Genomic DNA, 13,279 nt, shown 5'->3' on the forward strand with positions numbered 1-13,279 from the left:
TACCAAATTTAAAAAAAGTTATAGGTCCAAGGTTCAAGGAATACTAGGGTATCATACTCCAAACTAAAGTCAAACTATTGCACATTTTATATCACTGCAAAGGAGAAAGCCTAGCATCTAATTGAACTTTTAAGATTTTAGAGGTAGCATAATCTGTATTTGGGAGTACTGTTCTGATCTGTAGACTAGGTGATATAAAAGATTGCCAGGTTTGAAACGGGTTTCTGTTGGGAAAGAGCTGCGCTGGAGGTCCAGGTCCAGTCTACGGTGAAATCATCCTGTTTTTAGGTGTGAGGGTCGAGCAGAGCCTGGTATATTGCAGGTGGCTATAATAGGAGAAGATGTAACTGTCAAAGCAACAATCATACCACAAACCACTGGGACCATGAAGCAAGGCCAGGCATTGCATCAGAGACTTATTAACATTTGATGTATAACTCCTTTTATTGTATTTGGTCCTGATGGAGACAAAGCTCCTGCTCTCCGGTCATTAAGTGACCATGTCCAAAATTATTCATCCTGAGCTGCATCTGTAGGATACATCAAATTGTAAAGTCAATGTGCAAGAATGCATTGTAAATTGAAAATGGTGCATCTAGGATTAAGAAAGAGCAGGTCCAGATGGTACAGACAAAAAGCACAATGGGAACCCTCATCTCTGCTTGTGACCAGCTGTTGTCACATGAGTGGCTTTCCCTTAGCTCACTCGCATGACTATATGGTAAGTTTTCATTGTAACCCATGACAGTGTTCTTGGACATGAATTTTTGGTATGTCTGTATAAGAATCAATGAATGGAAGCTGTATTAGAGCCCAGCAAGGGGTGATTTCAAAAGGTAGTAGTGAGGAGAAATCTTCCAGATGATGTAGGTATAATTGGCATGATTTAAATTTAGGATGTCCCCCAAGGGGGATAGAAGTGGGACTTACTGACCTCATTCACTTGAGGTCACATTAATCTTCTCTAGCAAAGATATCATAACAACTACCATTTCACTTCTGTGTATAAAAGAAGATATATACACTGTATGTTCATTTCCTCAAAGGGATTGCAGACAGATAGGAGTTATCCTTCAAAGCCTACTGATCCAGATTTTGAACCTGTAACAACAGAATATAATGAAATGTGTTCTCTTCAAATTCTTGTTCCTTGAATTTTTCTAGACAATATGCATGCACTTCATGCAAGCATTTTAAAAAATTCAGTCTTTGACATAAATGGCTTAGGGCATATACTTTATTTTTTATTTCATTTTTTAATAAAATAAAATAGTACAGGGCCTACAGGGTCTCACTACCAAGATTGGACTTGTAGTGATCCTTCCGTTTTCAGCCTCCCAAGTGCTGGGATTATAGGCACATACCACCATGTAGGTCATATACTTTATTTATTTATTTATTTTTATGAGCAGAATATATTTATTGAGAGAAAGAAAGCTCCTGTCCGAGAGAGGGGCAGGAGGGGGTCCCAAGTGGGTAGTTCCCCCCGAGAAGCTGTCTCTTCCAGGGACTTTTATAGAGTAAAACCATGCGGTGAGGCAGGTCTAAGGTGGTAAGGAACATGGGAACTCACTTAGTTGGGCATGAGGTGGGACAAAACTATGGTCAACCAATGAGATTACAAGCACCATTGCTCAGGTGACAATTATGAGCAATGGGCAAAGACATACTAACATTTGAAGCATAAAAATTTGTTACCTAAGCAAGTCCCAATTCAGAATTTATGAAAGAAAAGCAAACTCATACCTCTGTCCAATGATCTTGGTGGAAACCTCTAAAATGATACAAGGAGAAAAACTGATCTCTGGTGGGTGACCTCCAACCCACCTAGGGAACCTCCAAATGACATAGGGAAAAATGATCTCTGGATCTGACCTGCACGAATTCGTGTTCTCTAAAACCAAGAATGAATTTTAGGAACAAGCGGAGGTTATGAGCAGAATATATTTATTGAGAGAAATGAAGCTCCTGTCCCAAGAGAGGGACAGGAGAGGGGGGCCCAAGCGGGTAGTTCTCCCCATATACTTTAAAGTGGTTGACAATTTTTTTAAAATTTTATTTCAAGGGGAAAAAATCAAAATTATAATTAAATTATAAACAAATTATAATAAAATAATAGAATAACAATAATTAATTATATATTGTTATCTTCAAAGTTGTTACTCAAAGTACAAGATATAGGAATAAAAATTCTCCAAATGATATTAACATGAACCTTTCTTTTCACTGAAATAAAAGAAACTAGTAGTATAACTATGTTTTTTTTCTTTTTGTTTTCTTTCTTCCTCTCTTCCCCACTCTAATTCCTCTTTCCTTTTGAAAAAATTTCTTCCTATTTCATACTGTCTATTGTATACTTTAGTCCTTATTTAGTCTTTCATTTTCTCACACCAGATAGATACTACCATGTTTACACTTGTGAGTCTGATTAATTTCACTTATGAGTAGGGTCTCAAATTGGATCCATTTACCTATAACTGTCTCAAGTTTATCCTTATTTATGACTGAGTAGTACTCCATTGCAAAAAAAATGCTGGGAAGCTGGAGGGAAAAATGAATCCATTTTCAGGGTTGGTAGGAGTGTAAATTGGTGCAATCACTATGGAAATCAATATAGAGATTCCTCAAAAAACTAGAATAGAGGTCCCATGTAAGCCAGCTATTGCCCATCTGGTTATCGTCCCAGAAGAATTAAAAAATTATACCATGGTGATATATATGCACCCATGTTTATAGCAGCACAATTTGTCATAGTTAACTCTTAGAAACAACTCACATTCCCATTAACTGAGGAAAAAGATGTAGTTTTTTATATATGGTTGATAATTTTAATCACATGCTGCAAAACACTTTTAAGTTCAGGTGACGCTTTTGGGTACCAGTATTTCTCAATGGATGACACGCGGTATCAACTCATCAAGCTCTTTGGCCTGTGTTATGATACTTAGCTTTTACGCATTTTGTCTAGGTAGGCTGTGGACTTCGTAGAACGGTGACTGCAACAAATACACTATACAAGAAAGAGCTGTACATGGAAATGGTAAAAACAATATGGATAGGCTACACGTGGACTAAGATAAATGTCATAGTTATCTAAGATAATTAAGACAAATGACTTAAAATTCAGATGCGGCTGTACAATTGAAGTGCATCACATCACTTAGCACTACAAAGCTTGCCGCCCAGTACAGCTTATCACTTGCTACTCACTGGTAGGGTTTTGTTTTGGGTTTTTTTGTTTTTTTTTTTGCAGAACCGGGAATTGAACTCAGGCCCTTGCACGTGCCAGGGAAGCGCTAATTCCACTGAGCCATCTCCCTGGCCCCAACTGGTAGGGTTTTGATCTGAGTCTGTAAGTTGATTTAAAATGACCTCCATGCAGTCAGACCTCTCTGCTAATATTCACCTGTATTTGAAGCCACTCCTCCCCAGTGCTAGCATCACCAGCTCATCCCCACCACCGAGCATCAGACATGGATTTTCGTGAGGAACACAAACTGAATCCCTCACTTTGCAGGTCCAAGTAGGATTCCTGCTCCTATGGGAATCTAGTGCTGCTGCTTATTTGACAGGCAGTGGAAGCTCAGGCAATAAAGTGAGGGAGGGGAGTGGCTATAGATATAGTTGAAACTGCTTGCACACTGTTATGGTTTGTCTATAGGTGTCTTCCCAAAGCCTCATGCAGTCATGGGGCAGTTTCTGAAGTTTGTTTTTGATTACTATGGGTGTGGATGCTGCACCTTCCCTGGGGCGGGCAATCTGCATTACAATGTAAGGTGGGAAGAGAGCCTAGCTTGAGCTGCTGCTGCCTCTCCCTTGTGCTCTTGCTCTTTGCCACAGCTATGAAGGGTTGCTTTCTGCTTGTGCTGCTCTACTGAATATGGACTGAAACCTCCAGTAACTGTGAGCTAAATAAACTTTTCCTTCCTTCATTTTGAATGTTGGGTATTTGTCCCAGCAATGAGAGAAGAGTAACTAAGACACACACACTTACCTCTGCTGTGCAACCCAGCTCCTACCAGGCCATACCTGGTGCTGTCTGTGGTCTCTCGCTCAGAGACCATTACTCTAGGCCTTCCCACAGAACAATTTTCCAGTGTACGTCGTATACTTCCCTCAACATGCTCACATCCTTGAGTCATTTAACCATCCCCGCCCCCCATTTTTTTTTTTTTCCCAGTACGGGGGATTAAACTCAGGACCCTGCACTTACCAGTCAGGTGCTTATTCTACTGAGCTATCTCCCTGGCCCAAAGAGTCAATTTCTTTTTCTTTCTTTCATTTCTTTTTGTGGAACCTGGGAACTAAGGCCCTTGTGCTTGCCAGGCAAGCATTTATTCTACTGAGCTATCTCCCCAGCCCCTATTTAATCCCTTTGCCATCTCCTATGGTAGTTCCAGAATTTTTGTTGCATTTATGCAAGCTGTCATTTCTTCCATGTGTGTAAGATGCCTTTTAATATGGTACTTTAACTACTTAATTACACCAGCATAATTCTTTATCTGACATTCCCTCTACTTGATTTTACCTTTCATGAAATGTTTCCCTGAATTAATAAAATGAAAGTATTATGTTAGCCAGCTTTATTTCACAATAACAAAAACCTTAGGTAACCAACTTACAATTGTAGTGGAAAGGTTAATTTTTGTTCACATAGTGAACAAAACTGTCCACCTCACCATGAATCAGGTGGTAGGAAGAGGGAGCGATACAGGTCAGATCCCTCCTCTGATCTAAGAATCTCCCACTAGGTCCCCCTTCTTAAAGGTTTCACTTCCCAGTAATGCCACTTGGTGATCAAATCTTTCACTTATGGTCCACTTGGGGGCGTTCAAACTATAGAAGTTCATAGCTCGAGTCTGTCTAGTTCTTCAGCCTGATACTTACTTGCAAGAGGGCAACACAAGTGATCTTACAGGTGAAAAGATGGAAGAGCACAGTGAAGCCTTCTATAGCTATACACACTTTGAGTGTGCTCCTTGCCACATTCTACAGGCTCACACTCTACCACTTTTGTGTCTCACCATCAAGGCTGTTATCTGCCTCCTGCAATTGCCCATGGACATTATACAAAAGTTTCATCATATTTCTCAACTCCATCATTTGAATATAAATGTGATGAAGGTTATAAGCTAGTTGGACAAAACACTCTTTCCTGCAAGGATTCACAGTGGTCATCTGAAGCACCCCAATGTAAAGGTAACTCGGCTCCTTTCTCAGCCATGATCACAGTCATGGAACTGTCACTAGAGGAGGGAGAGCAAAGCCCATCTTGGCCAGAGGCAGCACAGAAAATTTTATTTCAGTGTATTTATGTTAAGTCATTAATATATGCAGGTGGCATTGCAAAACACATAGACACATGCAGAAGTACACAAACATGACTTCCCTCCACTCCTTTCTCCCAGTCACAGGTTTTAGCCTTCTTGATCCAGGCCCTTGTCTTGGTATGCTCTTCTAGAAATGGTCCCAAGACATCGCACTATGATGACATCATGCCTGTGTGCCCATGTAAAATATTCAAGGAAGCTTATTTGAACATGTGTGCTGGCTCTCCTGGATCAATTTCAAACGTTATGGAGTGGCAGTTATTTCCATCAAAGTCTCTGAATGATGGGATAATGTGTGTTAAGGGGACTCCTGATGCTAAACAGTTGTGGGAACAAAAGGAGTCAACCTTGGGTGTGGTTCTTACATGCATACAAGAAGCATACTGCTAGGTTAGAATCATAAAGGTTTTATTTGACACCATTTTCTCCACTGCATACAGAAAAATAATTGGTGATAGGAAACTCCCATGCCTAGAATCTTGCAGCAACTTTGTCTGTGAGAGTTACTTTGCTAGAGTCATTGACCATCCAGCAATAGAATTATATATTATATGGTCTAGAAATAGGAATCAATGCTCCCAGTTCTACAGGACATTGCTCTCTAAGGGCTCAGTTTTTTTTTTTCTTTTGTCTATTTATGTATTTGGTACAGGGTCTCACTAGGCAGCTTGGGCTCATAGTGATCCTCCTGTTTTTAGTCTCCCCGACTCTGGGATTACAGGTGTGTACCCCCACATCTGGTCTCGGTGGCCAGCTCAGCGCACACAGGGGTGGGGCTGGTGCAGAGTTTTTTTAATACTCAAATGAGAATAGAAAACTTGCCACTGGTAACTCACCAGAGTGATTCAAGAAAGAGGGACTCTAAAGCTCTAGAATCATTCTCTTTAAAAAACATCCAATCATATTGTTTAAAGAAGTCATGACAATGGACAAGTTTCCTATCCTCTCTGTATCTAAATAGATAAAATATCCTCTTAGATAAAATGAGGTTAAATGGTGATGCTCATCTCAGAGTGAGAGATTGTATGAGATAATTGATAGTCCTGTAAAGTGCTCAGATTACCATGACCAATAAAAATATTATTGCTCTCCAAATGAAAAAAAGACAAAACAATAAGCAGTACCTAAATATAACTCATTCTTATTAGCTTAGACCACTATCATGTCTTTTTCATTGCCTAATATATGTTTCCCTTGCAGCGCAGTGTCTGCAACCAAACATAGAAAACGGAAAGCTGTCTGTGAATAAGTCTCAATATATTGAGTCTGAAAATGTCACCATCCACTGTGACTCTGGTTTTGAAGTAAAGGGTTCCCAAAGTATCATGTGCTCAGAGAAGGGAACCTGGTACCCAGAGGTGCCCAAGTGTGAGTGGGTAAGTAAAACAACTCAGGTAGTTTTGTGCTGTCAACCATGAATGTGGCAGTCTCCTGCAGAGCCCCGTCCTGCCTAGTCATGGTGATCCAATTTGTCAAGAATCATTGCTCAGTTCCTCAAAGAAATTCCCTCCCTCTTTCTTGAATCACTCTGGTGAGTTACCAGTGGCAAGTTTTCTATTCTCATTTGAGTATTAAAAAAACTCTGTGCCAGCCCCACCCCTGGGTGCGCTGAGCTGGCCACCGAGACCAGATATGGGGGTACACACCTGTAATCCCAGAGCTGGGGAGACTGAAAAAAGGGGGATCACTATGAGCCCAAGCTGCCTAGTGAGACCCTGTACCAAATACATAAATAGACAAAAGAAAAAAAAGACTGAGCCCTTAGAGAGCAATGTCCTGTAGAACTGGGAGGATTGATTCCTATTTCTAGACCATATAATATATAATTCTATTGCTGGATGGTCAGCGGAAGTCTGTCTACCATACCCACTATGAGCATCTCTTTCAGGAGGTACCGGAAGGCTGTGAACAGGTGGTCATAGGCAGAAAGTACATGCAGTGCCTCACAAGCCCAGGTGAAGTGCAGATGGCCTTGCAGTTGTATAAGCTGTCTCTGGAGATTGAACTTCTGCGACTACAGATAGACAAAGCAATGCAGTCTACTCAGGGATCATAGCTGTAACCTTTTCCCAAAGAGGGAGAAAAGGATGCCTGGATGTCTTGTTGTCTCCTATTCCATGTAGACCAACTTAGCCATTCTTCTGTCACATTGCACCTTTATTCATGATAATAAATACTTAGAGAGGATAACTGGTCAAAGTGTAGTGCTTCATGATTATGGAATTACTGATCATCTGTGCCTCATATATTTGCTTCTCTTCATGCAAAATATACATTTTTCAATTAAAAAGCTACATGGCACAATCAATTTTGTCCTTGTTGTCATTTGGACTCTGAAGTGAATCTTTTTTAAGTGCATTGCAACAAGTTAATACATTTGCTTTAATGTATTAATGGGCTGCAAAATATATGGCTCACATCAGTGTGTCTCAGGACTGCTTGTACTTCACAGTTTCACTCAGGCATGTCACTCATGTCCTCAGAATTGAGATTAAATGTCAGCGCACAGCCTTAAGCCCTGGAGAGAACCACAGCTCCTCTGAGCCCTCATGATACTGCCTGACTCAGTCTCACCACATCTTAGTGGTTGCCACGGAGGGGACCTGCATTGTGTCTGATGTCACTCTTGCCCTAGAGAAGGAACTCCAAAGGACCTTGAAATGAAACCCACATGTCAGCCACCTGCATGTTCCCAAGTCTTCCATCTGCTTGGTCACCATTTTCCTTAACATTAAGTTAAAGTAGCTTCAGTAGCTGTTGCACACCTGACAGGAAACCCCATCCCAATCTCCCGTATGTCTCTAGGTATGCTGAGGCTTTTGCTGCACTTTCTAGGCACCACTTTCTCAGACTCCTGCCTCCTGCTGGGTCTCTCACTCACTCTGATTTCAGCTCCTTTTGTTGTCTCTTTTCTCCTTTACACAGAGCTCTGTGAGAAATATTGGCCCCTTTGATTTAGTTTTCCCAAACACACTGTGAAGAGACCATGGGGTCTGTTAGGCTTACGGGGGGACCTGTGCTACTAGAGCAACCCGCCTGACATGGAAGCTGGCTCAAAAGTACTGAGCAGGTAGGCAGTAGGGTGGAGACAGAAGGGAAGCCAAAGAGGAGCCATCACAGAGGGGTTGCTGCCATTGCTGATGGGAGCCCTGTTATGCCCAAAGCTTCAGAGAGCAGGTGGAACCCATGTTGAGTCATCTCCTGAGGATGAGAACCTGAGCTGTTGGTCCAGCTGTGCACTTCCCTTCCTGATAAAGACTCAGACTCCCCAGCCCACGTGACCTCCATGGAGCCACTGCAGAGCAGGCTCTGAGGATGGAGATCACCATCAGCCAGGGGACATAGGTGATCAGGAGTGGCCCTAGGGCTGTCCACAGTGACCTCCCTGGTAGGCCAAGGGCATAGCGACAGGGCCCAGGTGGCCTCCTTTACAGCTGCCTTCTTGGAGGTGTTCCATCCTTGATGTCGTTCTAGTGTACTAATTCTCCCTCCATAGATCTTGTTTCCCTCACCCATCCTTGCCCCCGACTCAATTTTCTTCTCTTTTGTTGAGTGATCTGTTTACTTCTCTTCTCCCTCATTTCGTACTGGCCTATACTATTAGATCTTGTAAGTGAATTTTCATAAATAGAGAAATTGTCAAATCTGTCTGTCTGTAAGTTAGGTTTACTTAATTCAACTTAAGTGAAATTTGCTGATATGTCAGGAATTTACCATGACAAACTGGATTCCCTCTTTTTGGTGCTGGACACGTGGTTATATAATGCCCCCTGTGAGTCTTAGAAATACTTGAATTACATGTCCTTTTCTCTCATGTAGTTTGATTTTTGATGTTCAGAAGACAGACAGGAGATGGGGAAGGAAAAATAGCTCAAAAGGACATGCTATCAAACTAATAATGATGATGAACAAAGATGACCAAACCAAAGGAAAACTGGTGAAGATATTGAAATCACATCCCAGAGTGTTATCCTCGTATGGACAAGGAGCTGGCTTTACACAGTAACTCCATCTGTCTTTAATTGAAGTCCACTCTACAAAGTGTTTAATACCTTCCTTTCACTCTGCTAAGTATAGATCAGAGTAGCTGTCGATGGTTCTGGAAAAAAATTGGGTGATATAACATAACAGGCGGAAGTTGGGAGAGTGGGGCTTTTCAAAATTAAACTGTGGATTTAGCAGAGAACAATAATTGTCCTCTTGTATTAACCTCCACCTTTATGTTAGGCATAGAACCACTTGTACCATTTTAAATATGAGCAGGGCTTCCTTGCCTTGGAGTAACTTCCTAACACAGTACCTTCAAATTGCTGGGTGCTTTCTTTCAAGAGGGAGCTGCTTGCTCTTTGCTTTTTCTTTCCTATTGCTGAGGACTAAAATGCTAACCAGTTGATGAGCCAGCTTCTGCCACAATGAGGACAGCTTTTGGGGGTCGGTTGAACCATCGAACAAAAGGAGACATCCCTTGCTTTTCCATGTGGGACACTGCTGTTGATCACTGTGAATACTTTTATGGCTTTTTGGGGAAAGGAAGGAGAAGAAAAATAAATTAATACCTGGCCTGAACCATTGAGTTTTGGGGTGTCCTGTCTTATGGCCAGTGTAACAAGGGGAGTCCTAAGTGTGAGTGCTTGTTGCTTTCTGCTGGGCTGCAACATGGTTTCTCCAGAGCATTATCTTCTGGTCTTTGGCCTGCTTATAACTTGAATTTCCAATTTAAATTTCTACGAGGGAATGTGAGATTCTGCCTTTCTGTCACCTCTGAATTCTCCGCTCCCAGCGTTTCTCAGGCGCAGGCTGCTTCCACCACAGCACTTTGTGTGTGGACGCCAACAGGACTTGCTTTCCTGTGGGGATCCCTTGTACCCCTGGAAGGCAGAACAGCTGCTTGCATCTCCTTGTCCTCAGGGGGTCCTTTCCCTTCCAGCAGCACCAACTCAGCTCTTCTCCTCGGAGGTTTGCCTAGGTTGGTGCTGAGTCATTATGAGTAGGCCATGCTGAACATAAATATCGATCAGTTCCTGAAATCCAGTTCAGCCTGAGAAAAGTCCACTACAGAACATCTGCCAGCAAATTATATTTTTCGAATATAGGAAATTAAATGAAAACTAAATAAATTATTTCAATCCCACACTGATAGAGGTCCTGTAAATAGTAATAATTAGAAAGAATCTATTTTCATTGCACAGTTTATGGTTGTATAAGCAAAAACTAAAATTTCTGTGAATTAAGGTATTACTAATCCTAGTATCATTTTCTGTCCATCTTAACTAAGTGCTTGACTTTCAGATACTAATAATGGGTCTATTTACAGATTTAAAGATACAATGAAAGCAATTTAAAAATATGTTTATAGTTTTTTCTGTAGATTGTGTATGTCATCTGCCTAAATATAAAATAAAAACCTGATCATTATAAGTTGCAGATGATATCAGAATATATATGCTTATGTTAGATCAGGAAATAGAAACTACACACATTGAAACAAAGAATAATTAACATAATTAAAAAGTAACTATGGCTATGTGAGAAAAAAATTTATATGACCTCCTAGGACTGAGGGAGGGCACTTATAGGGGACAAATTCAAAAGGTGGGAGCATTCTTTTTTCAATGAAAATAGACATAAATAAATTCACTATTATCATTAGAAACTTTATATTCCTTCTATTAGCTGATAAAACAACCAGTCAGAAAATTAGCAAGGATATAGAAGAATGCAACAACACCATTAACCAACAGTATCTCACTGATATCTAGTTGACTCTGCCTGACAACTGCGGGTACACATTTGTTCCAAGAGCTCAAAAATACAACCCAAGAGCAACTGAATGGATTTGATCCATAAACCATGGATCAAGCTGAAATCACTTATAGAAAGATAATGGGGTAAAAATCTCCAAAATATGGGATTAAATACTTACTTCTGAAAGGAAGGGGGAACATTTTAAGGAAAGAGTTTTGACCTCATTTGAAAATGTGTAGCTAGGGCCAGGGAGATAGCTCAGTAAAATAAGAGCTTGCCTGGCAAGCATAAGGGCCTGAGTTCAATCCACGGTTTCACCAAAAAAAAAAAAAAAAAAAAAAAGTCAGGAAAATGTGTAGCTCTACCTTGTCAGGTAATGGTGAAGGACACTGGTTGCCTGGACCTACCAGAGTTGCTCTGCAGTCACTAAGCAAACAAAAACTAACCAATGAGAACACAGGTGAAGGATGGGATTTGCAGTTGGTAACGACACATGTGAGCCTATAGGTAGGATGACAGCACTGGGGCATGAAGTGTCTCTCGTGGCCAGATGTGCAGGGATGTAGAGTATGAGGTTAGGAGGTGGGCGTGGGCAGAGGAGGTAGGTCATAAGGAACACCGTAGAGACAGGCCTTTTCTCGGTTTCTCAATCTTGTTCTGTTTCCTGACTGCTACCAAGTTAGCACTGGCTCAGTTAGGCTTTCCACCATGATGGTTTGGCTGTGACATTATTTGGCCTTGGGCTGAAGCCAGGACCAAAACAAACCTTTCCTCCTTTGTGTTTGTCAAGTGTTTGGTTACAGAACTGAAAAGCTGACTGATGCACTTGCTGAAATTGTGGCTCTGGTGTTCTCCATCAGAATCACTTCGAGTGAGATTGCATTTACTCTGAGGACTGTCTATAGCTGTTTAAATTCAATGAGAAGAGCTAGGCTTTCCATTTGGCCACATTGTGATGAGTGCAGTGGGTCAGGTTTGAATGGTCTCATTCTTCCATCAAAAAGGTAGGACCACAGGACCAAGAGAACTCATTTCTTAGTTTTCTTCACTTCCATTTTGCATTTTAGGTAATATTTTTCCTCAGTATCTGAGAGGGATTGGATTTTTTGGGTGCTTAATCTGAGGATACTCAAGTTCCTAAGAAAAATGATACAATATTTGCATATAACCTAAACATACCCTCAAACATACCTTAAATCATCTCTAGATCACTTACGATTCTTCTACAATGTAAATGTTATGTAAATGGTTATTGTGTTTTGTGATTAACACAAGAAAACAATTCATGTGTATTCAGTATGAGCGCAGCCATGAGAGGCCCAACTCCTTAGTGCATCATTGGAATTTGGCTGACTCCACAAATTGTGTATGTGTATGTGTGTGTGTGTGTGTGTGTGTGTGTTTGTGATAGACCAGAAGAGCCATCTTCCTACTTGCCCTTTATAGGTAAGGGGAGCAAAAGCAAAAACAAACACTATGACATCTTATAAAATTTGAAGACTAGCCACAGTGAAGGAAAAATCTGCCTACACACTGTAGCTGCTCTTTTCTGCAGTTATGTGCAGTGAAAACAAATTAGCCTTTATTGACTTCCATTCATCTCCGTCTAATCATACAGCTACCAATCGCATTCTTGGAACCTGGGTTTGTAGCAGAGCCCTTTCCTGACAGGATAGAATGCTATGGTAAATACTGTTCCAGGGCGGGGCTAGGAATGCCAGAGATCAAAGGTGCCTCAGAAACCAAGGCAACGCTACAGAGACGTTCACTTCTTGCTCAGATACCTTCAGGTTGGTGATATACTAGCTGCTCAGATGACCTTGGGGAAAGGTTACTGCTGTCTCTTTGAAGTGCACAGAATTCAAAGGGTGAGAGAGACAGAGATTCAAATATCTGCTCATGAGATAGCGCTTCAAGATTATTATAGTACTGGAAGGAATAAGACGAGTTCTATGACATGGAAAGTATATATTACTTGTTGAAGAGTTATGAATGGGGAATGAACAATATTCACCAATGAAATACATTGTATATTAGGCAAAAAATATATGTACTAATCCTGAAGTGAAAGTGTGTTGGTTGAGGTGCCTGACCACTTCCAAGTTCTGAGAGTAGGACTGGAGGGAACTAGGTTCCCTAGAGCAGAGACAAGGAGAGAGGGAGGAAGGGGGCAAGAGACAGAGACAGACAGACAGACAGACAGA

The 13,279-nt window shown here is 41.1% G+C and overlaps 1 protein-coding gene across 7 annotated transcripts in view; it reads left to right on the top strand.

Moving 5' to 3' along the window:
• C4bpa (complement component 4 binding protein alpha) overlaps positions 1 to 7,638 on the top strand; it is a 40,675-nt gene extending 33,037 nt beyond the window's left edge. For 4 of the 7 annotated variants that reach the window (XM_023701220.1, XM_023701221.1, XM_023701219.1 and 1 more), the window contains 3 exons: positions 4,996 to 5,199; positions 6,531 to 6,706; positions 7,207 to 7,638. In XM_023701220.1, the coding sequence (XP_023556988.1) occupies positions 4,996 to 5,199; positions 6,531 to 6,706; positions 7,207 to 7,386 (560 nt within the window). In that variant the 3' untranslated portion in view covers positions 7,387 to 7,638. The remainder of the gene's footprint in view (positions 1 to 4,995; positions 5,200 to 6,530; positions 6,707 to 7,206) is intronic. The other 3 variants (XM_023701223.1, XM_023701222.1, XM_004641197.3) reach the window with 3 other exon arrangements.
• Positions 7,639 to 13,279: the final 5,641 nt, after the last annotated feature.

The sequence above is a fragment of the Octodon degus genome, unplaced genomic scaffold (assembly GCF_000260255.1).
Source record: "Octodon degus isolate 3935 unplaced genomic scaffold, OctDeg1.0 scaffold00131, whole genome shotgun sequence".
Taxonomy (NCBI): domain Eukaryota; kingdom Metazoa; phylum Chordata; class Mammalia; order Rodentia; family Octodontidae; genus Octodon; species Octodon degus.